Source organism: Idiotropiscis lumnitzeri, chromosome 10 (assembly GCF_059441095.1).
Source record: "Idiotropiscis lumnitzeri isolate Australia: NSW breed Sydney's pygmy pipehorse chromosome 10, RoL_Ilum_1.0, whole genome shotgun sequence".
In the NCBI taxonomy this organism is placed as follows: domain Eukaryota; kingdom Metazoa; phylum Chordata; class Actinopteri; order Syngnathiformes; family Syngnathidae; genus Idiotropiscis; species Idiotropiscis lumnitzeri.
This window is the reverse complement of record NC_142400.1, coordinates 9,380,580-9,406,976: the sequence shown is the minus strand read 5'-3', so window position 1 is coordinate 9,406,976 and position 26,397 is coordinate 9,380,580. Positions and strand designations below refer to the sequence as shown.

The window sequence follows — 26,397 nt, the reverse complement described above, 5'->3', positions numbered from 1 at the left end:
ATGTAGGAAATTATTTCGGCCGAGATTTTTCTTCTAATAAATACATGATTTTACACCAACATAAACAGACATAAAAGCAGAAGAATAAGCCATCTATGATGACTGCGTTTAGGTATACAGAGACACAGAAGAAGCTAGGTTTGTTTTTATTAATTGTTTAATGAATGTGTGCTTTATGAATTAATTAATTATGAATAATTTGATAAAGTGGCACTCACCAAAAGTAAACCAAACCAACATTTGGAAAAAAAATCATTGATTCAATTGTAATTCAATCAGTTATTATCTCGGAAGTCTTTGAGGAAATAAAGGGAAAAAGTGACAATTCTAAAAAATTAAAGACAACATTTCACTCCATCAGACCAATTTAGAGTTGTGTATTCGATCTTGCAAAAATTCATATTCAAACACGTTTTGGGCTGGTTTGTATTTTATCATTCAAAATAAAGAATGGAAAACCATTAGAAAAAAGGCACAAAAAGTCATTCAGTCTCTCACTCATCCCCTCTATTCTTCAGTTTGTGTCCTACTCTACTTTCCAAATGGCTATTTTGCCATCACGGCGTGCAGATCCACTCAAAACGTAGCGGTCTTCAGGGGAGCAAAGCGTCTGGATGCTGTCCGAATGAGCCTGCAGCTCTTTTGCCACTGTCAGAGTCTCTGGGTGCACCACCATCAGTTGTCCTCTCAACTGACCTTCACAATGACCTCCCACACTGCTTTCACCACTGCAGCCCACCCACAGCTGAGGTGATGGACAAAGAACGTCACCGAAAACAGTTCTCATTGTAAAAATTAATCATATTTCAATATAATATATAATCAAGTTTGCCACCTCTGTCTAGATTGATTAGATTGATTGTTTTTTTTTGCACTGATTCTGATTCTGACATCAGGTTTTCATAATAATAATGATAATACAACAATCACATCGTATATTTAGTAACATTTATGTATTAAGGGTCAGGTTCAGCAGCAGGTGGAATTATTTTATGGAAGGTCATAGCTATAAATTACAACATGTTACCACACCTGTATTGCACAAGCTTTTATAGGCCAAAATTAAACATGAAAAAAGAACTTCTGAAAAAAGCTAATATGCTGGAAAACATTTTTTAAATCAGCGTAAAAAAAATATGTTTGGGGGACACATCAAAATTTGACTTAGACCAGCATAATGCACTCAAAAAAAAACATGACAAACGCAAACTCCTTAGCCTTTGCCTCAATAATAGATTAATATATGAAAACAACATGAAGTTAATTTAACGAGATATAACTGACTTGTGATCATTTTATTATTCCACATGAATTTATTTTGGTAAACATAAAACTATCGTACTGAATTCAAATTTGCTGAAAATTGTTAATTAGAAATGTATCTATTCTGAAGTAATTTACAATGGGTAATATTATCAAAGAAATAAGAACAACAACAAATCTTCATGCATGGTCCGATTTAATTTTTATTATATTTTCTAAATTAAACACAAAATTAAAAAAATATAATTCAGTCATTCTAACAAAAGAAAAATAATAAAAACATTTTTTTCCCAGATTGAGGATAAGCAGTTCAGCTAATGGATCAACGGAAAGAGGTTCATTGAGCTATTGTATTATCTTTTATTTATTTATTTTTTTAATTATTTTAAATAACGAGAAGTTGGCTACTTATAGGAGATAATGTATAAAGTAAGATTCATACTGTTGTACTGGTTATAGTGTGAATTAAATGTTACATTTCTATAATATATGATACTATTAAATCAATACCATACAATTAAAACAAAATAATTCTTTATTTTTTTAAATGTACCAGTAATACATGATTTTTCTTTCATTTTTTCAATTGTATTAATACAGCACCATTAGAATGCCCGCATGCAAAAATGTAATTCATAAAACTGAATAATTAATTGTATCCCACCATAATTGAGCGTACCTGCAGAAAAAGCAGCAAGCTTTCCGCCACCAGGGTCAGTCGGGCCCAGTTGGCGGAAAAGAGCACAACCCGTTGCTCCTGGAGGAGGCAAGATAACACCTGCACAGAGAGAAGACAAGGTGACATTTCGAGCCGAGCATGCCTCCAAGGAGTTGTTGATGTGTGCACGACCTGCAGGAGAGGATGCGGGCCCAAGCAGACGAAAGGCAGATGAAGGTCTAAATCTACAGCTGGGGAATCTTTATCTTCTCTGGATGGCAATTCGATCGTCAGGGGATGCAAGGTAAACATCTAAGGGTGGGCAAGCACATCTTTTAATGAGGTGCATCGAAGTCAAGTTTATTTTTGGTAACAACTGTAAACAGGTACCAAATGGAGTTGTCCAGGAGGAGGAATGGGGACCAACGCCAATTTGGCCGCAAACTCCTTCGCCTTCTCCTCAACGCCCGAAAAACGACAAGCTCTGAGCTCTATTAGAAGACTGACAGGGAAACAGAAAGAGGACTTGGTAAGATTAAAAGAACACCTGGCGGCACGGTTAAAATAGTTTGGGATTTTTTTCATTGGATTCAGCTCGTTTGAATTTCTTTTTTGAGTGGGTTTGTTAGTTTGTATTATTTTTTTTAATGCTTTGTTTTTCTTTAGTTTTTAATGTTTTATGAGAGGAGCCGCTTCCATTGGTTGGAAAGTAAGTCGTCTGTGTTCACACCCACAACAGCGCAAACGTCCATTTCTCATTATCTAATTATTAATTTTTGCTCTATTATTATATTGTAATAATAATTAATAATTAATCCTCCGTAATTCTAACTCACCATGACAGACAGTCTTTCAGTGCAGTGAAGTATGCATACTTGGATATCACACAGAAACTGTAGGCGCAGAACAGTTTAGTGGCAGCTCCGTTCTGACAGGAGGACGTCCACTCCTGTAACACAGAGCACAACGCAATGCAACTTGACTTCATCTCAGCTCACACGTGTGCCAGGTCCCGTTTAGTGCGGCCAACCTGAATGGGACGAGAACACCGCATGACGACTCCATGGGACTTGTTGCCAAAGACGTCAGTGAAAACCAGGAAGTGAAACTGTTCTTCTGACTTTACGTTGGTGACTTGTAGCCCGCCTGGGGAAACAAAGGCAAGTAATTCATATCATCAAATTAGTTCAGTAGAGGTGTTAAGTAATGTAATGTATATATTTTTTTTAGTCCTTAGCTTGTGTGAAAGTGATCCCTATATTACAGTTGATAACAAGCCTTTTCCATTTCCATTTTTTTTTTACATTTTCAATGTCAATTGAAAAAACATTTAAAACTAACGACAATAATAACTAAAGCAAAAATGTTAATTTTCAGCTATGTCAACATCATTCATGAGATTTCTCTGTTCAATTGAAATGTAATTATTTTGTCATTGCCGCATGTCCGTACAGAAGAAGGATGGTCAGTCACTTGAGAAAGTTGTAGTTTACTTTACTTTATTACACAATAAATTGTGGAATTTATTTTTTTTAATCTTGTTCTCAAAAAATACTCCACATAAAACTCAGCTCATAAAAACTATCAAACCTTCTCTAAAAACTAATTAAAACCAATTTAATTAAAATAAAAAGGCAAAACAACATAAAAAGGAACTATAACGCAAAAAGAATCATCACGCTGAGTAGGCGTTTGTTTTTTTAAGTATATTTTAATTATGAAATAATATCATAGTTATTGTTTATAATACTGTGTTTATTAATTTGTTATTATCATTGTTGTTTTACGTTTGATTATTATGTACAGCAATTTGTTCGAGTTGTGTGTGTTTTTATTTTAAGTGCTCTATAAATAAAGTTGCAATTTTTTTTTTGTGTTTAATGTTCCAGAGTTGAGGCAAAGCAGTGAGGTCAATTTCTTTGGGAACGATGATGTCATCACTGCCTTTTCTCCCGTTTGCTGCATCTTCACCTGCAGCGTTGAGTTGGGCTGCTGCAATAGGAAACAAGTATGAAAAATTATGACAAATTTAATTGGAATTTGTGAGTCATGCACCATACATAGCAGAAAAAGTGAAGAAACAAGTTTAGCGCCTTGTTCAAGAACACGTTGCTCAAAAATTGCTGAAACAATTTATGTGCCATTTTGAGGGTCTTCTTAAAAGTGATCATTTCGGAAGTTCGACGCCAGTGATATGCGTTTTTTGCTCCGACATGAAAAATGAACACACACCTTTTTCATTGGATGCTGTGGATGCAGGAAATTTCTTCCTCTTCTTTCTCAGCAAGGAGCAATCCTTCCTCCCGTGTGACCTCACCACTTTATTCTCAGCTTGCCGCCTGCTGACAAAGGGAGGCGCCAGGACGCGCAGGACCTCCGGCTCCAAAATGATATGGGTCAGACTTCCGTGACACTTCACAGCTTTCAAGGAAAATTGTCAGAAGTGTTTCATCAGTCTGTCCAACCTTTAGTTTCTGTTTTAAGATGTGGAAGGTACCTGGCAGACCTCCTGTAGTTTCTCACTGGACGCTCCCACAACCACGCAGGCCTCCAGAAGAGGAGAAGGAAGATGGTCCGACATTGGTGACACACTTCAGATCCTGAATGAAGTCCTCACGTCTGCTGCAACACAAGCTCTAAGCTACAAGAGAAGGAAAAAGTAGGAGGGGGGTGAAAAGCAAATTAGACACAAATAAGTTAGTGTGTCATGCGTGTGTTACATTCTAAGTAGTTTTTAGTTGAGTCAGATTAACATCTGAAGACTTTCTTGCTTATTTTCCAGTTTCACCAAATATAGCATTTACAATTGAAGGTTTAAACATTTTTTTTTTATTTTCATATTTTAAATTCTTTACAGATAACCTACATTTACAAGGGGCTCAATATTATTTGAATATAGAAACCATTTGTAACCCTCACATTCAGTTGCTTCTTTTTTTTATTTATTTTTTTATTTCTTCAATAAGTCCAGAGTGCTGCTTTGGTCCGGTGTCTGTCTCAGTGGTTTTATTCATGAGCGTGGACTCAATTTGTGTTTTTGCCGTAATGACCCAGAAGCCGCCATGTGAGCTGGGGATGGCGAAGGTTTGAGAGTACGCAACGATCCTCCCTCGGGCAGTGAAATTACAAATTTTCTTCAGATTTAAATATATTGAGCTATTTGCTACGACTAATCCCCCGTTTAAAATAAATCATTATATTTTGTATATTATTTTTATGATATGATATTTTTATGAAAATAATTATTCATTATTTGTTGTGTTTCAGTAAAATGAGGCTATCAACATTTAGTTTGATTTCAGGAAGCAACCAGTCTCCTGTTTCTGGCTCACCTGTTCCCTAATTAAACAGCAGAGGGCGGCATTGCTAAAACAACCAGCAGAGTACAAACTTTCACTGACCATAATTCAAAAAGCAACCGTCGTGTTCTTACTGGCACGAAGTAATCGTACCATATACCTTTCTCAAATCACTGCACTGTTAACCCGTAAAAATGTTAATTTATTTTAAAATCCTCCTCATAAATACTTATATGGCCTTGTTGCTCAATATATGGTTTGGGTATGCGAGTTATATTTTGTTTTAACCATTGTAAAGCACACTTAGTTTTCCTTGCACGTGAAATGTGCATTGTGAATAAAAACTGATTGCCGTCTGGACCTCTCGGAAATCATCCTGTGCAGCGCGCCATTCCAAAAAGTCAATACAACAAAGGGCTCAATGTGTGTGCAGATGGAAGATGTCAATGAATGACAGGCAACTGTGGGTGGATGTAGACTTATTGTCTCCAAAATATTTGTTTTAGAAACAGTTTGAATCTTTTATATAAAAATCTGTACAGCAGCAAAAAAAAAAAAGAAAAGAAAAAGAAAACACGCCAAACATTGGTGATTAACGTTCAACTCAAAACGGAACAAAATACAAATAGAAATCTTAAAAGGTCTTGACATGTACGTAAAATCCAACTTCAACAGAACAAAATACAGGTAGAAATCTTAAAGGTCTTGACATGTGCGTAAAATCCTACTTCAACTTTTTCCACACACAAACACAAACACACCCTGTTTCAGACTTCAATGTGACACTCGTACCAATAGGATAACAAACCAAAGTCCTTTGGTGGCTCACAGCAAGGAACCTGCTTTGCTTATTAAATATTAATCAGCATCCTTCCTGAGTTGAAAAAGACTTGCTGACTAAATTGTTGCACAATCCAAATAATCACTAACCGCTTTCCCACTTTGAACCTTCTGCACTAAAAGGCACTTACAGTAACTTATCAGACTGCATAAACAACTAGGAATAACTCCTCTGAATAACATTGCATATTTCCTGGTGTTAAATGCTTTTTCAAACTGGATGATTAACCTAGTTTCAATTTAAAAGGCATTATTATACTAAACCAGAAACATAATCATAAACCACAATGGGAGATTAAAAAAATGGCATCTTAGTGACAAAAAAAAAAAATAGGGCGCTCAGTCCAGGAAGTACTTGAGGATGTGAGCGAGCAAATCAACTGTATTGAGTGTTTTTTTAAAAAATAGATTTGCAGTTGAAAACTTAACACAACTGGCATAATGTATTATTTCACAATGCAATTAAATGCCACTGGCGTAAAAGCATAAGGTAGCAGTGCTCTCATTACCAAAAATAAGCAGTTACAAGGCATTACTTGATAATGCAGCATCACCAGTTCAGGAAGGAGACACAAAGTGCTGTGTGTGCTTCTCAGTTAGAGGTTTCCTAAAAAAAAATAAATTTAAAAAAAAAAAAAAAACTTTTCAAACTTTCTTGCAACCTCGCTCAGTCCGTCTAATCCACTTTAGCCTGTTTGGGCTGAGGTAGTAAAGGGACGTGCAGAACACTCCTCACATAAAGGAGGGCATATCTGTGCAAAGCCAACTCGATCATAATCCTGTGGTTATTCTTTTCTCTCCAATACATCTCTGCCTCATTTCGACAAATTCTGCTCACAACACTTGTGTGTTGTTTACGCTTATACGACTGGATGCTTCTCAGATTTCTTAAGGTCTTCTCTGTCGGCCAATTTCTGCAGAGCCAATCTCTCAGCGCCATCTTCTCCATTGTGGCCCAGCTCAACTGACAAACAGGCCAACTCCTGCTCGCTGGAATTTTTCTCCGAGCTCTCGTCGGGATAAATAACGAGGAAACAGGCGGCAAGGAAGCCGAGGAGGGAGCCGCCAGAGGCCACCATCGGAATGACTCGCACGCTGCCGACGGCCTTGATGACCGCTCCCAGCGCTGATGCCACCAGAATCTGGCTTATATAGACCTGGAAAGAGTTGAGAGTCAAGTTTTGAGACCCAGAAACTTAGAACTGTGAGCTAGCTGTGTTAACCACACATAAAGTGTGTTACTGCAGGTTGAGCTAGTTGTTATGTTAAATGAATTTTCAATGATTTTTATAATGGATAGTTGAAGTAGGAAATCCATTGATCCATTATCCAAACCAATATGCAGATAAACGAAATGGATCATATCGCAGCTGTCTCAGGGCATGAGGTGTGGCACACCTTAAACTGATGAGTGTGTGAATGGTTATTTGTCCGCTTGAAAATTTTTTAAATTTTAGAATAATTGTTGCAAAAAAAGCCAAAGGAAAAAGCAAAGCTGTAATGGGTAAATGGACTCACTTGGCACGATAGGATGGCACAGTCAATACCAAAACCTCTTCTCGTGTTGGCTGGACTGTGGTGGATGAACTGAGGAAAGTAAAGACAGCACAGAATGTAACTTGCATACAAATTCCATTTTTGTGATTAGTAATACAATGGTGCCTGGAGATACAAGTTTTATTCATGAAAGGGGTTGAGCCACCTGCCACTATACAGTGGCAAGTTTGAGCTTGTAAATCCCCCCCCCCCCCCCCCCCCAAAAAAAAAGGGAAATACATTCGGGCTATCATTGGCTCGCATCTCAAAAAACATGTAAAATGGGTCACTGGTACCTCAAGGCACCTCCATGTACATACATTTTCACAACAGTTCTCCGATTGCAAAAGTACCTCTTTAATTTCATGATACTGTCCTAGTAAGGCATATGGACAGTAGGACATGCTCATAGAGATGATGCCCATGCTGCTGATCATTACCATGGCAACATAGACATTTGGAAAGATAGCCATCACTGCGGTTCCTAAAGTTGGAAAGGCACAAAAGTCAATAGATAAATCATAGATGGAGGTGATTCTAGCGTATTGCTGCGGTTCATTGCGTCATGTCTTCTCACCGATTGCAAAACCCAGAGTACCCATAATGTAAATGACCTTGATGCTCAGGTCAAAGTTATCCAGGTACTTCTGAAGGATGGCTGGTTTGAAAAAAAAAAAAAAAAAAAAGAATAGACACGTGGGAGAGAAATGTAATTGTATGACCCATTGCAGTCATTTTGGAGAGAATTGAGTCAGTAATCGTCTTGAAATGCTAATTTGGACTCAAGCGTTTATACCTGAGCAGACAGCAGCCGTTGCCGCATTGACCACAAGCCCCCAACACCCCATCTGAACTCCACTGTTATAATTCTGGAACTCTGTGGAATTGGCTGGTGCCTGGAAAAACAAAAACATTAAGACATATGAATTGAACAATAGCAGAACTATATTTATTCATAGAACTAGTATTTCTAATATATTGATTATTGGAGTGCCACAATTCTATCAGGAAAAAAAACCCATCAGTTCACAGCTCTAATTGCCATAACTTAATAGGAAACTAACAAACTGATACGGAAGAGAATCACAATAATCTGAAGTGGGGTGAATATTAAACCTCTCTTAGAATGCGCACTTCACAAAACTATCCCCTAAACTTCTCTGAAAGTGCGAGTTAAAGCTGAACAATATGATCAGTGTTAAATGTGAAAACAGATGTGAAACTGGAGAGTTTTTACTGCCAACTACCACAGAGGACACTGGCCCTTTCTGCACAGACATATTTAGACAGAGCAGTTTAGAGACAAATATTAAATGTACAACTCGAATTTTATGAAAGTCTTGTACTAGACCAAATTATACCGTGCATGTGTACCTAACGTTAAAGCCATTTGCACTCTGTAACTGAGGTGTAGCAAGGGAAGGTGTGGGGGTGTGAGTACCTTTGGGTCACCATGGAAGATGACTTGTCCCATGAAATCTGTGTAGAAGACAGCTTGAGCTATGTAGGAGAACCATGTGACCAGGTGACATACACACAACCTCCACAGCTGCTTTGGCATCTGCACAGTGAAGAACCAGAAGAGACCGGGAAATATTGTCATTTCACACAAACAGGATGCGTATATGCAAACACATCAAATGATGGTCACCTTGAGCATTGAAAGCCACAGCAGTCGTACGGTTGTGTTCCTGCTAGGCCCGCCATCGCTGCTGGAACCTTCTGATGACAGGCTGCTTTCAGACAGCTGAAACTCCCGTCTGTCTGCATGCAGCTGCAGGTCGCTCAGATCATTCAGACTGCGTGAAGTGGTGATTGGCGGAGGGCTTGAGGTGGTTGTCCGTCGCAGTCGGTGACGCTGGGAGCCCACTCGGCCGTAATACGAGAACGTGAAAGAAGGCTGAAGAAACAGCAAAAAACAAATTTGAACCCGCCATTTTTCTTAATTCACAATTGTACAAAAAAGACATTCAAAAATGGTGTTTTACTTGTCGGTAGAACGTATGCTTGTGTGGCCGCGGAGAAGCTGTGGCGCTGAGGAGCCGAGTACCAGCTTTGTTGGCGGTGTGGCTTTTGTTTGCATTGCAGTGCTCGGTGGGGGACACGCCAGGATTGACACCAACTCCGTTAGCCAGCTTGGTCTGCTTGACAGGGGAGAACAAAAGCAGTCTTGCAGCTCTTTGAAAACAAAACGCCCCCCACCACACACACACACACACTTGAGCATACCATAAATGACATAATAGGACAGATATACTTTACCTTTGATTTCATATGTGATCCTTCGGACGCAGAACTAACTTCAGGAGGACCGTTAACCTGACCATTAAGGTCTGATAAAGCAGAATCTCCAGAATCCACAACTATCACTCCATCTGTAAGTCTGGGTGGTTCACTAGGACTTACTGACCCAATACTCAGGTTTGAAGGTTTAAAAGAATCTTCTAGACCTTCCTGGATTTCAGGTAACGCCTGGTGAACCTCTGGCAGGAAAAGTTGAACCTGCAGGTCAAGGTCCGGATCCAGCTTGATTTTTGTGTCTGGCATGGCCAAGACTGAATCGCTTTTGCTTCGCATTCGCTCCATAACCAGAAACTCCATTTGCTTGACCTCAGGATGTGATCGGCCGTTCTCCCGGCAAGGTGGGTCCTCTTCTTCAATGACTGCAAGAATTGGTGGTGTGTGACTAACCAGTCGGTAAGTTGATTGACTGGTTGAAACCCTTCTTCCGGTGATATTCAGCTGCTGCGATGCCACAAATTGTCTCTCTGGGATGCTGAACATGTGAAGTATGACGGAGATAATGAAGATGATGGCTGCAAAAAGGAAGAGCACTTGCTGCTGTGATTTAAACGCTTGGCCCAGGGCGGTGCCAGTCCAGTCAAGACCGCCTAGCATGTAGCCCAAAGCGCCGCCAAGCCCTGCAGAGAACACACACACACGCATACACAAAATGACATCATTCTCTGGATGCCAAATCATGCTTCATATGCCTTTTCCATAAATAAAAAAAATGTAAATTGTCACGACTGGACTAGCCATTAACTTACTTCCAATGGCAGAAGTAGTAAAGTTACTATTTATACAAAGTGGCCAGCCTGGCATGCAAGTTTTTATTCTGCCAAGTTAAACCCACTTTTTTTTTTTTTTTTAGAAATCTCTATAAATCTCCTATAACTGCTGCTGAACTGCAGTCACGAACGGAAAAACGGGCAGCAATTTACCGGAAACCAAATATGTAAAAAAAAAAAATTAAATAAAAAAAAAAAATAAAAATCAAGGATCAAGGAATGTCTAGCCGATAACTTATTCCAAAACTCAGATAACACGGAAATTATCGTATTTGGCTCCCTTCACCGCAAAGGCAAGGCCTCTAATGATATGACTGCTCTAGTAGGGTTTGCAATAAACCCCAGCAGTGCTGTAAGAAATCTTGATCAGGATCTATCCTTTAATTCTCACAAAAAACGAAGAATCAAAATTTGTAGTTTTTTTCCCCTCATTAGCAAAACAATATAGTCAAAACAATTTTCTGCTGCCTGCCGTTGCTGAGCAGGCTGCCCAAAAATCTGTAGCGGGTCCAAAATGCCACATGCCAAAGTTCTAGCATCAGCGAGGAGAACTGATCTGCTGTGTGACGCTCCCAGAGCTTACATTTACTTGCAACTCCTCGAATGTTTAAAAAAAAAAAAAACTGAGTACTCCTTGCAATTTTTGCCAACCAGCCCATGACTCATTACTGGTCCACGAGCAACGCACGAGTCGTCACCCACCAGTTGAGAATTTCTAAGAATATTCTGTCAAGTCATGCTGAAATCGTTACCTGCAGAAAAGGCGTGGATATTTAAAGCCATATCTTGCTCCTCTGTGTCCGCAACATCAAGAAGGTAAGCTCTGATGGGTCCATCACACGCGTCAGCACAAAAATCCAGCACCACCACTCCCAAAACTGTGAGGACGATTCCCATTGGCTGGCTACTGGGGCGGTCACCAATGGAAAGGCCTGCAACATATTTGCATAAAATGTCATTTGGTGGAGTCATCCTCAGGGGGGGGGGATGTACTCCTAATAAACTTTGACCTCACCAATTAATGATCCGTTTAAGAACAATGCCATACCGAGCAGTACACCGACACACAAAGCCAGTATGAACGGCCTCCTCCGACCCCATCGCAGCGTACAGCGATCGCTGGCCGAGCCCATCACAGGTGTGAGGATGAGACCGAGTATAGGACTAAGGAACCATGTTAGGCTGTAATATTGCTCCGGCAAGCCTTGGACAAACACACACAAACAAACACACACACACACACACACAATAGAGTCAATTCATTGAATAAATTCAAGGTTTCAAGGGGAGGTCACATGGATACTGAACAGTTCCCTTTGACAAAAGAACTTTATAAATTTGGTCTCCATCACAGGGCAGAAACAGTTGAGAGTTGTGATCGTTTGTAAAATTATTCATTTCGATGAATTGCTTCTTTATAAGGCAGCTTTGTGCTTCCGTTTTGGAACGAATGCTCTTAAATGACAGTATTCACGTACTTGTCATGCACTGACTTACATTTGAGTGGGACACGTTAGAAGTGCGCCAACAATGTGTGATGTGTAAGGGTTTTTGTTTTGTCTCCCTACATTTCCGACAACTTTGTTTCTCAATAGCAAAGCTAACTCAACAGCGCAGAAATACCAACCAGTCAGCCACAATGAGACCTTCATGTGAACTTGTGAGGTACACACATTTTGTTACATTAAAGTACACACACGTTAGGCTCGCCTTCTAAACAGCAGTCAAGATTTTTCCATGCCTTGTAGAGAAGTGGAGCTTTGTTTTCGTCTCCATTGGATTCCGAGCCAGTCAGCTGGCCGGTTCTCACGGGAAGAACATGTTACTCACACTGGCGTCCGCTGCTGAGGTCTTCAATCCTCCTAAGTCAACACCATTGCGGCTACAGTTGCAAAGCATGAAAGGGGGGCAAAGCAAAGTTGCTCGCGACTACAGTTTGCATACATTAAGCTGTTTAGACATTTATATGATTAATGTTTTATTAAGGTCTGTTTTTTTTTTTTTTCCATTTATTTGATTTTTACGTCGAGGTTTATCACAATCGGGATATGGGCTTCACGATGAAGTTGCTTTGGATAAGTACACCAACTCCAAAACTGCAAGGACTGAGATTTTGGATAGATAAGCAGTAAAGTGACGAAATGTATTCAAAGAGGACAGGTATTATTATAACATTGCATTGTTTTAATTCTTATACAAAAATCATTAAAAAATGCAGAATTCTCTCGTTAACGTTCAGATTTTTGTGTTGAGGGGTAGCCAAATATCGAAAACAAATAAAAGCAAATGAGTCATTGTGATCACTATTTGGCATCAACCGGCACAATCAAGAGAAGTTTGAAGTTAGAAGAAGTTGTCGCAAACGGAATTGAGTGACGTTCCCCATGGCGGGGAAAGCGCATGAATATTCCTAATATGTCAATCGATAGCTGATTAATTCCGTCTTAAGAAACAAGGCAACAAAATGAAGCACAGATCTTGGCCGCAACCAGCAGAGGTGCTGGTGATTGACTCTTAACTATTTTGCTCTCAAAATAAATCATTTTGACATTGACTATGGTAAATTGGGATGCAACACATCTTGAAAAATAACAACCGATGACTTAAGCGTGAACTTTCTCCAAAGTCTAGCAATGAAATCCATGCTGCTGACCAGTTATGTTGACAATTGTGGAAATTATACAGCCAAACGGGCTTGACGGCAAATTACTCAACTGTAGGATAGGCCCAAGAAAAAAGACAACAAAAACGAAAACTGCATCTGCATTTTCAACAGATGGGAAACAGCACTGCAAAGCTGGATGCTTAGAAAATGTAAATGCCTCCATAACACCCTGAATAGGGTTTTAAACCGAATCTTTCTCTCGATATTGCAAACGCGGAGAAAGACGGTGAAAGCTGTAATGTGCTGCGTTGGACATTCTTGACATACCAGGAAAAAGTGCCTTTGTTCCGTTTGCCATTGACATTGCTGATAGCTATTGCTGGGCATGCAGGTTACGTGACACTATGGTGCAAAACATCCGCTATGCCGGTCCAGGTCCCAAAACAGTTCTCCCGTTACTGTTGCCGGGAATTTTAAGTGTTATTCTGAGTTGGGCATGTCTAAAAGCTACTGCAATAAATTAATTATGCAATAAAAGGTTTACGCTTGCGGAATTGAGAGTGAGGCCTTGCCAACTTATGACTTTTACTAAGTTACCAGGTATGCAGTGCAAACAGAGCCTTTCGCATGCTTAGGATCAAAAGTAAATACAGTACGGGCAGTTAAATGACATACAGCAAAGAGTGTTTACGTAACCTCATAAGGAGAGTTCTGATTTTGTGATAACAGCTGAACACTGTTTTTGTTTTTGACAGGATGAAAATGCCGTAGGACTGACTTTTTATAGCACAATCATTTATGAATTTACGAAAATGGTAAATGACAGTTTTATGTATTTCTGTAAAGCGGAACTGGCGGAGATTGAAGACTTGAACACGGGAACGTGACCCACGTGCCGACGAGCTGGCGGCTGCTCGGTGCTGAGAGAGGTAACAACAACGGCTTTGAATTGGTTTTAAAGTGAATTAACACTGAACAAATGTAAGCTTTGTCACAATATGCTCCACCGCTACTTAACAGGGGCCAATCGTCTTCCACTGAAGTGCTGTGACTGCTCGGTGCGTGTAAACGCCTCTCCAGCCAACTTAGCTAAGCATCGCTTCCTGTCTGTGTCTCATCGCTAAGCACTGAGCAGCGGTGAGTGTGAGTCTAAAGCGGTGCTGCTCAATTATTTTCTGTTACCCCGAAAACAATTTGCACCCCTCCCACACCACCCATTCTTCGCTACTATAAATAATAGCATTTTTGTTGCAAGACAAACCAACACTGTAGAGTTAACACATGCAGCGCACAATGAGCAAGGAGAGCGCCACTGCTAACTACTGGAGTGGATGTGCAATTACACTTTATTGTCATATGGCGGAAAAAAAGCATGTTCCCCAGGGGCACACGTGCCCCGCTCAGCTTCGCGGCGCCCTAAGGGGGGGGGACGGCACACTATTTGAGAAGCACCTTAAAGTGATGTGATTATTGTGCGGAAATGTCATGTCATTATCCACACCGCTTATTCTGTACAGGGTCGCGGGAGGGTGCTGGAGCCTATCCCAGCTGACTACGGGCGAAAGGCGCACGACACCCTTGAATTAGTTGCCGGCCAGTCACAGGGCAGACATAGACATCGTCACTGAGTGGGAACCGAAATCATGCTGCCTGCACGCAAGTCAAAAGGAAAAAAGAGAAGGCGAGCGTGGCAGTGGCGGCTGGGTCTTTTTTTTTTTTTAAATAATTCCTCGAGTGCACTGCATACCGTCAGAGCAGTCTTGACGGCCATGAAAGGAACTTGACCCAGAAAGAGAGACAGAGAGCGAGAGAGAGAGCATAACAGTGAGCACTGGCATATATGGAAATTTATAGGAAAATATTTTTTAGTTTTAAGTGAGAATAGTGATAATATACATCAACCTTGTTATGTGTAGACACGGACCAGCCACATTATGAAAATTGATGATATCCAAAAGAAGAATTCTATCAAAAATGCCAACCTCGTGGTGTGGCACCCGCCTTTACACATATTTGTGGATTTGGGGTTTTGTGTGTCCAATTTTTTAAAACTTTTTTTCCATTTACTTTTTCCTCCAGGATATTTTCTCCATTTTCCTAAAAAAAAAAAAAAGTTAAAAATATAAATAAATTAATAAAAGAACAGTGATTATTCATCACTGGTTTTGCCTAGGGCGACACGGTGGACAACTGGTTGGCACAATTGTCTAACAGTGCAGAGGTTGTGGGTTAGATTAAGGCACCGGCCTTCCTGTGTGGAGTTTGCATGTTCTCCCCGTGCCCCCGTGGTTTTCCTCCCAGTACTCCAGTTTCCTCCCACATTCCAAAAACATGCATGGAAGGTTGGTTGGACACTCTAAATTACCCCCTAGGTATGCTCAAACATAACTCATTCAACAAGATTAGCAAATACAGTACTCTATTTAAATAAGGGATTATTATTGTTGAATATCTTCTCACCTATCTGGAGCAACACGGGTGTGACCAGGGCAGTTTCCATTGCATAGCAAAATTCTCGTCCAAACATCACTGCTCCGTGCATTACCCAGCGGTGCAGGGGGATCGGCGTGCCTCTGCTTTGGCCCGATGCTTCCTCTGCATCCTCGGTCTCACTTTCACTGTCTTCCATTGGCCTCCTCTTCTCATCAAGGTTCGATGAGGCTGCCAGTTCTCCCATCGATGCTTTGCTGTGTGCTTGTTTGACCGGTTAAACTGTGGCTATAGCTCTGGAAGAGATAGAATGAACAGCCGCAAGTTCATTTTCACTTTTCAAAAGCAGAGCGAGAGTTTCGTCTTTTGCTTGGATCCCTCCAAATATTCACATCACTCCTGTCCTCTGTTAACTGTATCCCCACTTCATACAGCATCCGTTTTAAAATACTCACAAGCACCTACAGAGACCTCTGCAGTGAGGCCCCTCTGTACGTCACTGAATTAACACATCTTTCTACTTTTCTTCCTGTTGCTATGTCTAACACTATCAATCAACTGATTGAAAGCCTTTTCTGGGGTTTCCAGAGTTGGTGGAAACATAAATAATAAAATGACTTGGCTTTTAACATGGCCTTTCAATCATTTGTTTGCTTTATTATTCCCACTGTTGCGTTTTGCATTTATTATTTGATACGTCTCATAAAGCACTTTGTGACCCTGTTTGTGAAAGCAGCAGTAAAGACATTTTGTTTCCTTGCATTAAGTACACCACTTACCTGAATATGTTTGAGGATGAAAATTCTATCCCGTCCATCCTGTTTTCTACAAGTTTAAAATGTGAAAAGGATCTCGTAGCTCCGCAGGGAAGCAGCACCGTTTCTTAGTATGATTCAAAACTGGTTGGGCTGTGCTGGGTGGACGTTTGTAGTTACTTTGTAACTGTGGTTACAGCAGCAGCATGTGGTAGTGGAAGCTTTTGGATTCTGAAGATTTGAGTGCCCGTGTCAGCAGAGTCTGTCCGTCAGCAGCAAAAGCTGCTTGGAGCCAAAACGTGCGCGCGTTCCTAGATTAATACAGCAACCTGCAGAGAAACAGGGTGAATTCAGTATTGCACAGACCACCTGTATTCATTTGGGATCATCTCCCCCATAAAGAACATTGCATTTTTCTGCACCCACACTGACACGTGAGCCATTAAAGACTCGATTGCATATCAAACTTATGTGGTTAGAAACAATCAACCATTGAGCAAATATGAAGCAGTGATACTCTTTAGTATCTCATGTTTAGATCACAACTAGAAATGACACTCTCGTGTGTGACTACTCAATGATGCAGTTAATAAGCCTAAGAAAGAAATCAATTCATTCAACGTCTGTGTAATAATATAGGCATCCCAAAATAATCACGCAAATATGCCCCTTAGGAGCTTTGAACATTGGGGTGATGACAAGCAATATGATGATGCGCAAATCTTCTGACAAAGCCACATTTGTCATGCATGGTGTAAATTTTTCAGAAGGGTGTGAAATATGTAATGACATTAAATTTTTGAAATATGTTGAAACGGCCTAGGAACTAAGGCTAAATGAATGCAACTTTCAGCGACACAGATGGTCGCTTGCATGATTTGTTGGGCAGTTTTGTGGCTTTGTAATGGGGCTAACTGACAGCGTGCCATCTACATGAGTGAATAACTCAAACTAAACAAGTAATTGCCTACAAAACTGTTAGAGAGCACAGACTACTTGCCTCACTTTGTGCGCTGTATATAAATTTAATATCATTGTTCAGCAGACTTCTCATACTACCTCTGCCATCATTCTTTTTTTTCTTGCCTACCTTTTGAGGCAAATATTTCTCAATGGTTATCAGATTATAATCTCACCCCCATGAGAAGGGATCATAGCAGTCCGATTGTACGCCAAAAGCTATGACACCAACTCTGGTTAAGACATGACTTTGATGATGAACTCTTTAGCAAAACGCCATAGGCGATTTATTGGTGATCTGCCATTAGATAAACTAAAAGGCTTGGCTACGTCAACATCCCAACGGATGCAGCAATTAATCTTTAACACCGTTGCATCAAGTGTTAATTAAGAGCAATGTACACGCAGACAGCATCTTTTATTTTCCGGTGGGCAGCGTGGAAATAAATGTTTCCTACCTTGGAATGAATGGTATTAGGGGAGATTGCTGAGCCAGTCGCTCGAAACGGTCTTTACCTGTTGATGTCACCACATGCTCCTCTTAAATTTTACGCGTGCATTTAACGCAAGCAGAAGGTCGGCAGGTAGAGCTAAAAGCACTCAAGTCATGTGTCAAGTCCAGCTGCACCGGGTACGATTTGACTTGTGGGCTAGCGTTAAACTTGAAGCGCTAACCTGTCGTAAAACGGTAATTTAAGCAAGGCCACAGTTGTAAAGAAATGATAAAGACGCAGAAACATACCTAAGGATGTTAGTCCATAAAAACGCCACTTCTTCGTAGCGAAGCCTCTTCGATACCGCGGACAGCGAAGCTCTGTTTGGGCTCCGCTAGCCTTGTGCTAACCTTTGCCAGCTAAATGAGTACGCTTTAACGCTCCACTTGCGACTACAGTACACCCCCCTCAACCTCACCGGTTTCCACAGTAACAAAGAGAGGCGTGGCCAGGATAGCGGGCGAGGTACGTCATCATACGTATCATATCCGGAAGGTGACGAAAAAAATGAAACGTATCACGAATCAAATCTACCGAAAAGAAATTCATGCCTGTATATGTGCAATTTGCCTCTGCTCAATAAAGTTGCTAGAAGACTGGTCATAATATAAAGGGTAAAAATATCACTTGTATATACAATTCATATATTCTATTAAAAAATTTAATATTCACAAAGCCATTTTTTCCACTTTTCCTCCATTTAAGGTACTTATTATTCATGTTGTTACATTGAGTCTTTGTAGACAACAAATGTGGTTTTTTTTAAGTCTGTCAATAATGTGTCTATGTATTTATTTCCTTTCATGTTACTATGATTGACATTATCTTTTGTCTGTTTTCATGTGTTGTTATATTGACAAAGGATTTGTTATTTAATTGTCAAGTTGATTGTCTATAATTAAAACGTTTTTAAAATTTACATAAATTAGGTTTAGGTAATGCTGAATGTTTACTCAATTAATTTTTGACTTCTCATAAAAGCCCAGTCAGTCAGATTTGGGTATGAGGTTAAATTTTGGTTGGAAAAAAAGACAAAGAAAGAAAAACGTCCGTAGTAAAGTATTTTATGATGCTGCATAAACTGACTCTTGTGGCGTTTATGACAGGTGGTTTATTAAAGAGTTGCGCACTGTACAATACGTTATAAGCGTTTCAGAATTGTTCTCCCAGCAATGCTGCCCTCTGCTGTACAAAAGGGGTCATCGTTCCTTGACGGTGTCTTTAACTCCTCTGAGGTAATCCAAGTCATAAAAATATTGACATATTCCTCCCATCAGGGACAAGTATGGACCGTTAATTGCTGATTTTCATCCTTCTTCAACCCTTCTATTAAGAAACGTTGCTAATGGCATCATTGACCATTCAAGTCTTCACCTCGTTGCTTCCTTCTGCACTGCAAAATGTCACCACTGAAGTGAGTCTTCATCATCCCCGTGATGAATTTTATTTGTTGCATCAATACTGTTCATTGATGTCCAATATGTAGTCATCCCACTGTTGATGCTTTAAATTCCTCAAGTGATTTACAATTTCTCAATCCTCTGAGTTCCTTTCTGTGGTGATGGGGGAATCGTGCTCATCATGATCACATTATTAGGGACGGCGGTGGCGGCCTCCCCTCCTGAGGCCTTTGAGCTGTGCTGCATGCTGATGATATCACCGCTGCTTAGCTCGGCCTCTGCACGCCGGAAAATATTCCTCATGGATGCCTGTGCAGGAAGGTGACAGTCTGTTATGACTGAATGACTAAATAACATTTTTTTGTTTGACCTGTTCAGCTTCTTGGCAATCCCAAATCAGTTTTTCTGTGCACGTGTCTATTACAGGTATTATGGATGTCATTATTTGAATTGTCTGTCTCCTGACAATTTTCCACCTCTATAGACATTAAAGAATTATTCAATTTCTCTTTTTTTTTTAATATTATATCTAGATCTAATTTTAATAGTGGTGAAGACTTTTTAAATCTACTGTACTATTTAGTTTCCAAAATGTTAATATTTTTCAACTTTAGGAATTCCATTGCACATAATTGTACGACAAGCAGCAAACCTACCTGAAAGTTGTTAGTCACAAAGCAGTAGACCACCGGATCCATGCAGCTATTCAGACTGCTGAGTGTAACGGTCAAATGGTAGATGATCGCATGATGAGGCATATCGGGGTAGAAATACACCACCACCTACGAGGCGGTTACACAATGCAATATTGTTGCATGACAGTTGCAATTGTTATGAGAATGCCAGCTCCTCTCACTCACCTGCCGTACGTGGAATGGTGTGAAGCAGACAGTGAAAATGATCAGCACTGTGGTCAGCAGCTGGACGGCCCTCCTCCGTCTCTTCCTGCATGGATAAAATAGAACACAATTTACTCTTGCACATTTCCTCCCACTTTGTTGTTCAGTTATTTGCTTCGGATGTAACATGGATTGGAATATTTTATTACATAATAAGCTTTGCCTGGTCAGCCGGTTGCATGAACACAAATGTGTTGGGAAATAGGAGTCTAAATCCCCTTTATACATTTTTTTACAAGCATAATGTTGACAATATTCTACTTGCCTCAGAGATTATTATTTTTTAAATTTTATTAAAAATGCAGTGTCTTCTTAAGAAGTGGCATCGCCATCTCCTGGCCTGGCATGTATATTACAGTATTGTTTTTCAAATTTGCTAGCCTATATTGTAGATAACTTTTATTTTATTTTTTTAATTTGGAGAAATGAAAAAGAAGAAAATAACCATTAATTTAGAGTCACATCAGTATGTTGTACCTGCTTTGCTGCATCAGGCGATGATCGGCAAGCGCCCATACAACCCGAAGGGTGAACACAACAATGACAACAAGGGGTAGAAAAAACTCGGTGAGGGTGAGGAAGAGGAGCTTGGAGAGGCAGCAGCCTGTATGTTGGAAGGCCATGGACAGGAAGGAGTAGGTGACCACAATGGCGAACAGCCATACGGAGGCACACACACCTTTGGCAACGCTGGTGTTGCGCCACCGACGGGATGCTTCGACCTGTAAGGACATGAAAATTACAGTTTTTATTGAGCAAGCAACCTTATAACACCAAACGTATCATGAGATGCTTGAATTTTTGAGGCCTCTAAGTCAGTCATTCTAAAACAATTTACACCAAGTATCGCCTCACAAAATATTTAGTCTGTATCATCAACTTGGTCTAAGATAAAATACAGTAGCATAATAAAAAAAATAACAAAAAACAAGGCAGAGTTTTTTGTTCCTAAACAATATATTTATTACACTAGTCAACAGCAAATATTAGGCCCATTTAAAAATATTCCTTTTTTTGCTAGCACATCCGGTTTTTGAGATATTTTCATTTTTTTTGTTTTTTAATTTGATCTATAAAAGCTTGCGCAATACATATTTGACTTAACCTAACCCTTAATTCTGAAATATTACGAAACATTACATGTTATTACTATTATTAAAAACTGATGTGCCAGAGAAAAAACGAGGGTTGATTTACCATCAGTGCAAAAACAAAATCATCTAGAAGAGTTTACTTCATATCGGATTAAAAAAAATTGTTGAGCAGTGTTATTGTAAGATGCTGTAATGTGTCCGGTCAATGAACTTCTATAAATAGAAAAAGAAAAATTTAAGTACCCAAATGATTCAAATATAATGTATTGCAAATTAAAGTGAAATAAAAATTGTACTGAAATGAATGTTTAAAACAAATAATTTGAGCTTAAATGCCAATGTATTGTATTGTACTTAAAAGTTAAATACTGCTGAATTGTATTTAAAATGTGAAAAATGTACTGTACATGTAATGTAAAAAAATACTGAACAGGATTTTTTTAAATATTAGTAATTATAAACTGTACTATTGTATTTTTGGTTGTTTACAAAAGAGAATGTTTGATCACTCTGACCAGTTGTTTGACTTATGATATAAAGTGGAAGTCTTACATGGACATTAATTGCTGAAAAGAAAAAAAATCAGAAGGAGCAATAAAGACTTTTTTTTTTTTTTTTTTTTTACAATAAATGTAATTACTTTACAAGGCCCCAACTTTTGGAATGCTGCCAGACTCACCTGCACTATGGCGAGGTAGCGGTCCACACATATGCAGGTGAGGAAAAGGATGCTGCAATACATGTTGACAAAGTAGCTGAAGACGTGTAAGTAGGAGCAGATGAGGCAAGCTCCTCCACTGTAGTAAAGCAGGATGCGTGTCGGCAGAGAGAGATTGACCAGCAGGTCAGTCACAGCCAGATTGATGGTGTAGATGACTGAGGAGCTCTTTTGCTTGGTGCGGTAACAGAACACATAAAGAGCCAACGTGTTGAGCACCATGCCCACCTGAAATAGGAGGCGGGCGAGTCAACATCAGAGTGAGCAAACATTCCATTCAAAAGGAAAGATATACGTACCAGGAAAATGAAGGAGTTTATGAGCATGAGCGCAATCCAAAGTCCATAGAAGTCCTTGAAGAGTCCCTCGTCCAAATGAGCTAATTTTTGAAGGTATGCTTCCATGCCACTCGTGTTGCTGACACTGGACACATCCGCGTGGCTGACAAGCGAAGTGTTGGTGAGAGTCCATGATGCTGTGGTGTTTGCACTCACGGTGATCATGACGGACATGGATGGTGATGATGATTAAGGTTGCTGATGGTGGTGAACACCTGAGCGATGATGGCAAGAGCATAGTGCAAATCACATGGATTAAAGAACAGACAGCGTGAAAACTGCATTCATTTTGCTCACTTATCTAGGATCAGATTTCAAAACGTGACTGAATATATTTTTGCTGTATATGTGAGTGAATGTTGTCTGTCTTTAAGTGTGCCTTGAGACAGACTAATGACTAAAATTATTACAGTTAACGGAAACTAACAACACAAGTAAAACTAAAATTGCAAAAAAAACTATGAATGGATTAAAAAATAAATAAAGAAAGAAATGAGGGCACTTAAAAAATCTCAGCTCTCAACTTCAGTGTGGCTGTTTCTGTTGGCATGGCTGCAATAACAAAATAAAATGAAGCCCATCTTCAGTTTGTTTGTGCTATCTATTTATAATGTTATTTATTGCCACAGCGCAAAGGGAATATAAATATAGATTATTCATTTGTAGTTGTTCTAAACAAGAAAAACATTTAGATATGAGCGCATCTCTTCAACAGCAAAAGACAAATGATTGTTGGTAAATGGATTGTGTTCCTTTTATTATTATTATTATTATTATTATTAAATGCCAGCAATTTATTGTTAGCTAGATGCTTACATTTATTTCTAAAATAATACTCTATTTCAAAATCTAGGAAAAATGAATAGAAAATATATAATATAAATTTCAACAGATTTTTGTAAAGGCAATTATGTAGAAGTACAGTATTTATTCTTCTTTATTATTTATTTCTTTGAGGGAAAAATGGTTCGAGACGGATGGATGGAAATCTAGATACTTCCACGAAACGAAAAGGATTAGGCAACGCATACGCATCCTGTGTTTAGCTCTCCGAGCATATCATTCACGTAAACTAAGGTGCCAGCTGATGGATTTTATTCAGACTTAATGACAATCACATGCTGCACTGTGTGAGTGACATATGAATAATGTGAGTTGTCTTTGAGACAAAGGAAAGAAAGCAATCTTTACTAGGCTGTACTTCTTAACTGTAAAAAAAAAATAAGAGAAACGATGTTAAGAGAGCAATAACAATGATAAGTATTACATCATAGTGACCTTTACCTATTGCGCAGCACAAACAAGTCATCAGCGACAGGGCCCCGTTTTTGCTGCCATTTAAGCACTGATATTTGTTAAGATCTACAAAGTTTTCCAAAGGAGTAAACGTTTTTTATAGCTTTTTTTTTCGTATGATTTTTGGGAGGCCACCACTGAAGGACAGCGTTGGAATGTTATATAAAACATTGCAAAAAATTTCAATTGTGTTAAGATGTGTTTGTGTTAAGATGACCACAGTTGGTGACTGGGACAAATAAATGTATTTAAAAAAAAATTACATTTACATTAACTAGGCAAAATTAGCTTTAAATACAAACACCTTAACTCATTCACTACCAGCCAGGAAAAAAAAAAAATGGATCTTTGACGTGTTTAGCCGTCAATGGCAGTCAACCAGAGTCACAGAAAATATTGTAATAAGTTGAATTGCAGCTATTATTTCCCAGGATAAATCATGTAAATACAGTATAAACATCGCCAGTTTAAGCATTAAACCCCCCCACTGAGTATGTATTCCCATTTCTTTCGGAAACATACTTGTGCGGCCCCCTAATGGACTCTACATTTATTTAACACATATTTTCAAGCAATACATCAATGCATACTGTCAGCATGTTGCTGTATATAATACATCAAAAACAGTGTTGATGCAATGGCTGCAAAGAGACACGGAGAAGAGTCCGGAGGGCTTCGAGGCACATCACAAACAAATTCCAGCAGCGTGGGAGTCTCTATAAGGTTGTGAGTGGATGTGTGTGTGAGCCTTTGACGACTCTAGCAAGGGAGTGATGGAACAAAGATCTCACGCTGTCCAGCATCATCTTATTGCATCTCACCGAGCCCCTGAAGGCAATCGACACATTTTGTTTGGGCAGTAACTTTGATTTAAGCGTCATAACTGTTCTGGTTGCAGGAAAAGTCCACTTGTTGAGGAAACAAAATGAGCGAATGGGAATACAACCCCGTAGATCTGCCTCAACCGCATCAATTTATGCACAAACACAATCACAAATAAACTTTATATCTCAGAGAGGATTTTACTTTCATTTTAAAAGCAGTGAACGTAACAGTGGATAATAGCTTATGCTCAGTGCAAGAATATTTTCCTCCACAGATTTGCTGTAAAGCTATGACACAAGAATAGAGCATCTTCTATAAACGTACCTTGAGAGAAAACACAATTAGCCCAGCTGGAGACTCACACAGTCCCCGAGGTGGGTTCAAATCCTTGATGCGCTGATGTTTTCCAAGCAGGGCTTTACATTCATTGTCTCTGCTCACCTTGACCTCCGCAAGTTCTGAAATGTCATCATCATCATCTTGTGTCCCAGGATCTTCGTTCCTGCTCCGTGCATTGTTTCCACAGTGAATTCACTAAAGCTTTCTATTGTGTCCCATCCTCCCTTTTAGTGTCTCATCTGTCTTTCTCCACCTATTAACATCCCTCTTAAGGTCCCATCTCCCCCTTCAGTGTATTCCAACATCCCTCCCTCCCTCTCTCCCATTCACTCTAAATATCCCCTCTGTTTGGGGCTCAGACAGGAAGTCTGAGGATCTGTTTACAGTTTGATCAGACATGCATGCCCATGTGAACTGTACGCTAATATCACAAGTCATGTACACAAATGGGCAAATGGTGGCTTAAGGGTTAATACTTTTGCCTCATAGTTCTAAGGTTGAGGGTTCAAATTTGGGCTGCACATTCCTGAGAACAGGGCCAACCCACAATTAGGGGAACATTTTGATGCACGTACTGTATATATTTCATAGAATATATATTGCCCATCACATTTCCAATCCAAGCAGGAAAAAACCTTAGTTAAAGAAACAACAAACAAAAATTAGGTTTAGAATTGCAAGAATTAAGAGATATTTGTGTCATTGCGCTTTTTAGATTAGACTTAAATGACTGCACCATCAATTTCTTTATGCAAAAAGGTGTTAGCCGGTGACGTCCTTACTCTGATTGGCTGTTAGCAAAGAAATTAGCATGTGAGGTAGAAGTAGAATTTTTGGGAAAGAAAAAGAAAAAAAAAGCACCAATGAAACGAATAAAATAAAAAAAAAATGTTGCTTTTCATTTTGACTTCACCCTTTTTTATGTGTGTGTTGGCTAAGATTCAATGTAAGTGTCCATATTATTTCTTGAAATCCTGACTGTGGATGGTATGATAAACAATAACTTCTCATCTACAGAGGGGCTAAATGAGCATGAGTGCTTCTTGCCACTCCTCAGTGAAAGGTTTTGTCACCTGGTCACCCTACTTAAAGATTTCTGGCTGTGCCTCTGCCTGTGTGTGGTGTACATTTTCTCATCTTAGCTTCCCCACATTCCATAAACAGGCAAGCCTGATTAATTGAAGACTATTTGCCATAGGTGTGAATGTTGAGTGTGACAGTTTGCCTGTCGACATGTGCCCTGTGATTGGATGGTGACCATTCCAGGGCCTACACGGCTTCTTGCTGTATTGCATTGTATAAAATGTAGGCAGTTCACCCCAAATTACAAACATACATTGATTTCCAAATACATAACATCCAAAGTCATTTTAAACCTCGGCTACAGCCCATGTGACAGACTGAGACAGGTTTGTGTCTGCTGGTTTCCTGTCGAGAGGATCATCATCACTCACAGCTTGGCAACGTTCCTCGGAAACATCCGGAATAACGGATGTCTGGACATGGGGCCATGGATCAACCTGTTACTGAGAAACGACACAAAGAAAAGACGCAGGACACGGGAGACAGAAAAGAAG

The 26,397-nt window shown here is 39.6% G+C and overlaps 3 protein-coding genes and 1 long non-coding RNA gene across 4 annotated transcripts; all 4 read right to left on the bottom strand.

Annotated features, from left to right (window-relative positions):
• Positions 1-304: 304 nt before the first annotated feature.
• On the bottom strand, positions 305-2,680 carry LOC148329047 (DENN domain-containing protein 3-like). Its single transcript, XM_088306717.1, has 5 exons — positions 2,652-2,680; positions 2,312-2,423; positions 2,114-2,233; positions 1,943-2,041; positions 305-745 (listed from the first exon to the last, which is right to left on the bottom strand). The coding sequence occupies exons 1-5, from the start codon at positions 2,678-2,680 to the stop codon at positions 527-529; spliced, it is 579 nt and encodes a 192-aa protein (XP_088162843.1). The 3' UTR covers positions 305-526.
• A 1,127-nt stretch (positions 2,681-3,807) lies between these two features.
• LOC148329046 (uncharacterized) lies at positions 3,808-4,862 on the bottom strand. Its single transcript, XR_015845590.1, has 3 exons — positions 4,419-4,862; positions 4,154-4,342; positions 3,808-3,910 (listed from the first exon to the last, which is right to left on the bottom strand). It is a non-coding gene; the product is annotated as an uncharacterized LOC148329046 (long non-coding RNA).
• A 10-nt stretch (positions 4,863-4,872) lies between these two features.
• Positions 4,873-18,289, bottom strand: LOC148329045 (polyamine-transporter SLC45A4-like). Its single transcript, XM_088306658.1, has 14 exons — positions 18,160-18,289; positions 16,482-16,786; positions 15,733-15,998; positions 11,683-11,871; positions 11,420-11,599; positions 9,859-10,517; positions 9,585-9,737; positions 9,248-9,496; positions 9,038-9,157; positions 8,393-8,492; positions 8,174-8,254; positions 7,950-8,080; positions 7,579-7,647; positions 4,873-7,217 (listed from the first exon to the last, which is right to left on the bottom strand). Exons 3-14 carry the CDS (start codon positions 15,947-15,949, stop codon positions 6,921-6,923), a joined length of 2,445 nt encoding a protein of 814 aa, XP_088162784.1. The 5' UTR covers positions 15,950-15,998; positions 16,482-16,786; positions 18,160-18,289; the 3' UTR covers positions 4,873-6,920.
• A 743-nt stretch (positions 18,290-19,032) lies between these two features.
• Positions 19,033-22,540, bottom strand: gpr20 (G protein-coupled receptor 20). Its single transcript, XM_088307451.1, has 6 exons — positions 22,322-22,540; positions 21,984-22,250; positions 20,688-20,932; positions 20,172-20,256; positions 19,968-20,093; positions 19,033-19,620 (listed from the first exon to the last, which is right to left on the bottom strand). Exons 1-6 carry the CDS (start codon positions 22,532-22,534, stop codon positions 19,435-19,437), a joined length of 1,122 nt encoding a protein of 373 aa, XP_088163577.1. The 5' UTR covers positions 22,535-22,540; the 3' UTR covers positions 19,033-19,434.
• Between the last annotated feature and the right edge of the window lie 3,857 nt (positions 22,541-26,397).

What these genes read in the sequence shown, in the direction of transcription:
- gpr20 (XM_088307451.1), bottom strand. Translation starts at nt 22,534, where the DNA reads ATGTCCGTCATGATCACCGTGAGTGCAAACACCACAGCATCATGGACT. An exon ending in GCTACCTCGCCATAGTGCAG is followed by an intron (nt 20,933 to 21,983) that starts GTGAGTCTGGCA and finishes ATGTCCTTACAG; the next exon opens with GTCGAAGCATCCCGTCGGTG. An exon ending in TTGTGACTAACAACTTTCAG is followed by an intron (nt 19,621 to 19,967) that starts GTAGGTTTGCTG and finishes CTTCCTGCACAG; the next exon opens with GCATCCATGAGGAATATTTT.
- LOC148329045 (XM_088306658.1), bottom strand. Translation starts at nt 15,949, where the DNA reads ATGGGAGAACTGGCAGCCTCATCGAACCTTGATGAGAAGAGGAGGCCA. An exon ending in TCTTCCATGGTGACCCAAAG is followed by an intron (nt 8,493 to 9,037) that starts GTACTCACACCC and finishes TTGTTTTTCCAG; the next exon opens with GCACCAGCCAATTCCACAGA. An exon ending in AGTATCATGAAATTAAAGAG is followed by an intron (nt 7,648 to 7,949) that starts GTACTTTTGCAA and finishes TACTTTCCTCAG; the next exon opens with TTCATCCACCACAGTCCAGC.
- LOC148329047 (XM_088306717.1), bottom strand. Translation starts at nt 2,680, where the DNA reads ATGAGAAATGGACGTTTGCGCTGTTGTGG. An exon ending in GGACGTTTGCGCTGTTGTGG is followed by an intron (nt 2,424 to 2,651) that starts GTGTGAACACAG and finishes TTTCCCTGTCAG; the next exon opens with TCTTCTAATAGAGCTCAGAG. An exon ending in GCCCGCATCCTCTCCTGCAG is followed by an intron (nt 2,042 to 2,113) that starts GTCGTGCACACA and finishes CTCTCTGTGCAG; the next exon opens with GTGTTATCTTGCCTCCTCCA.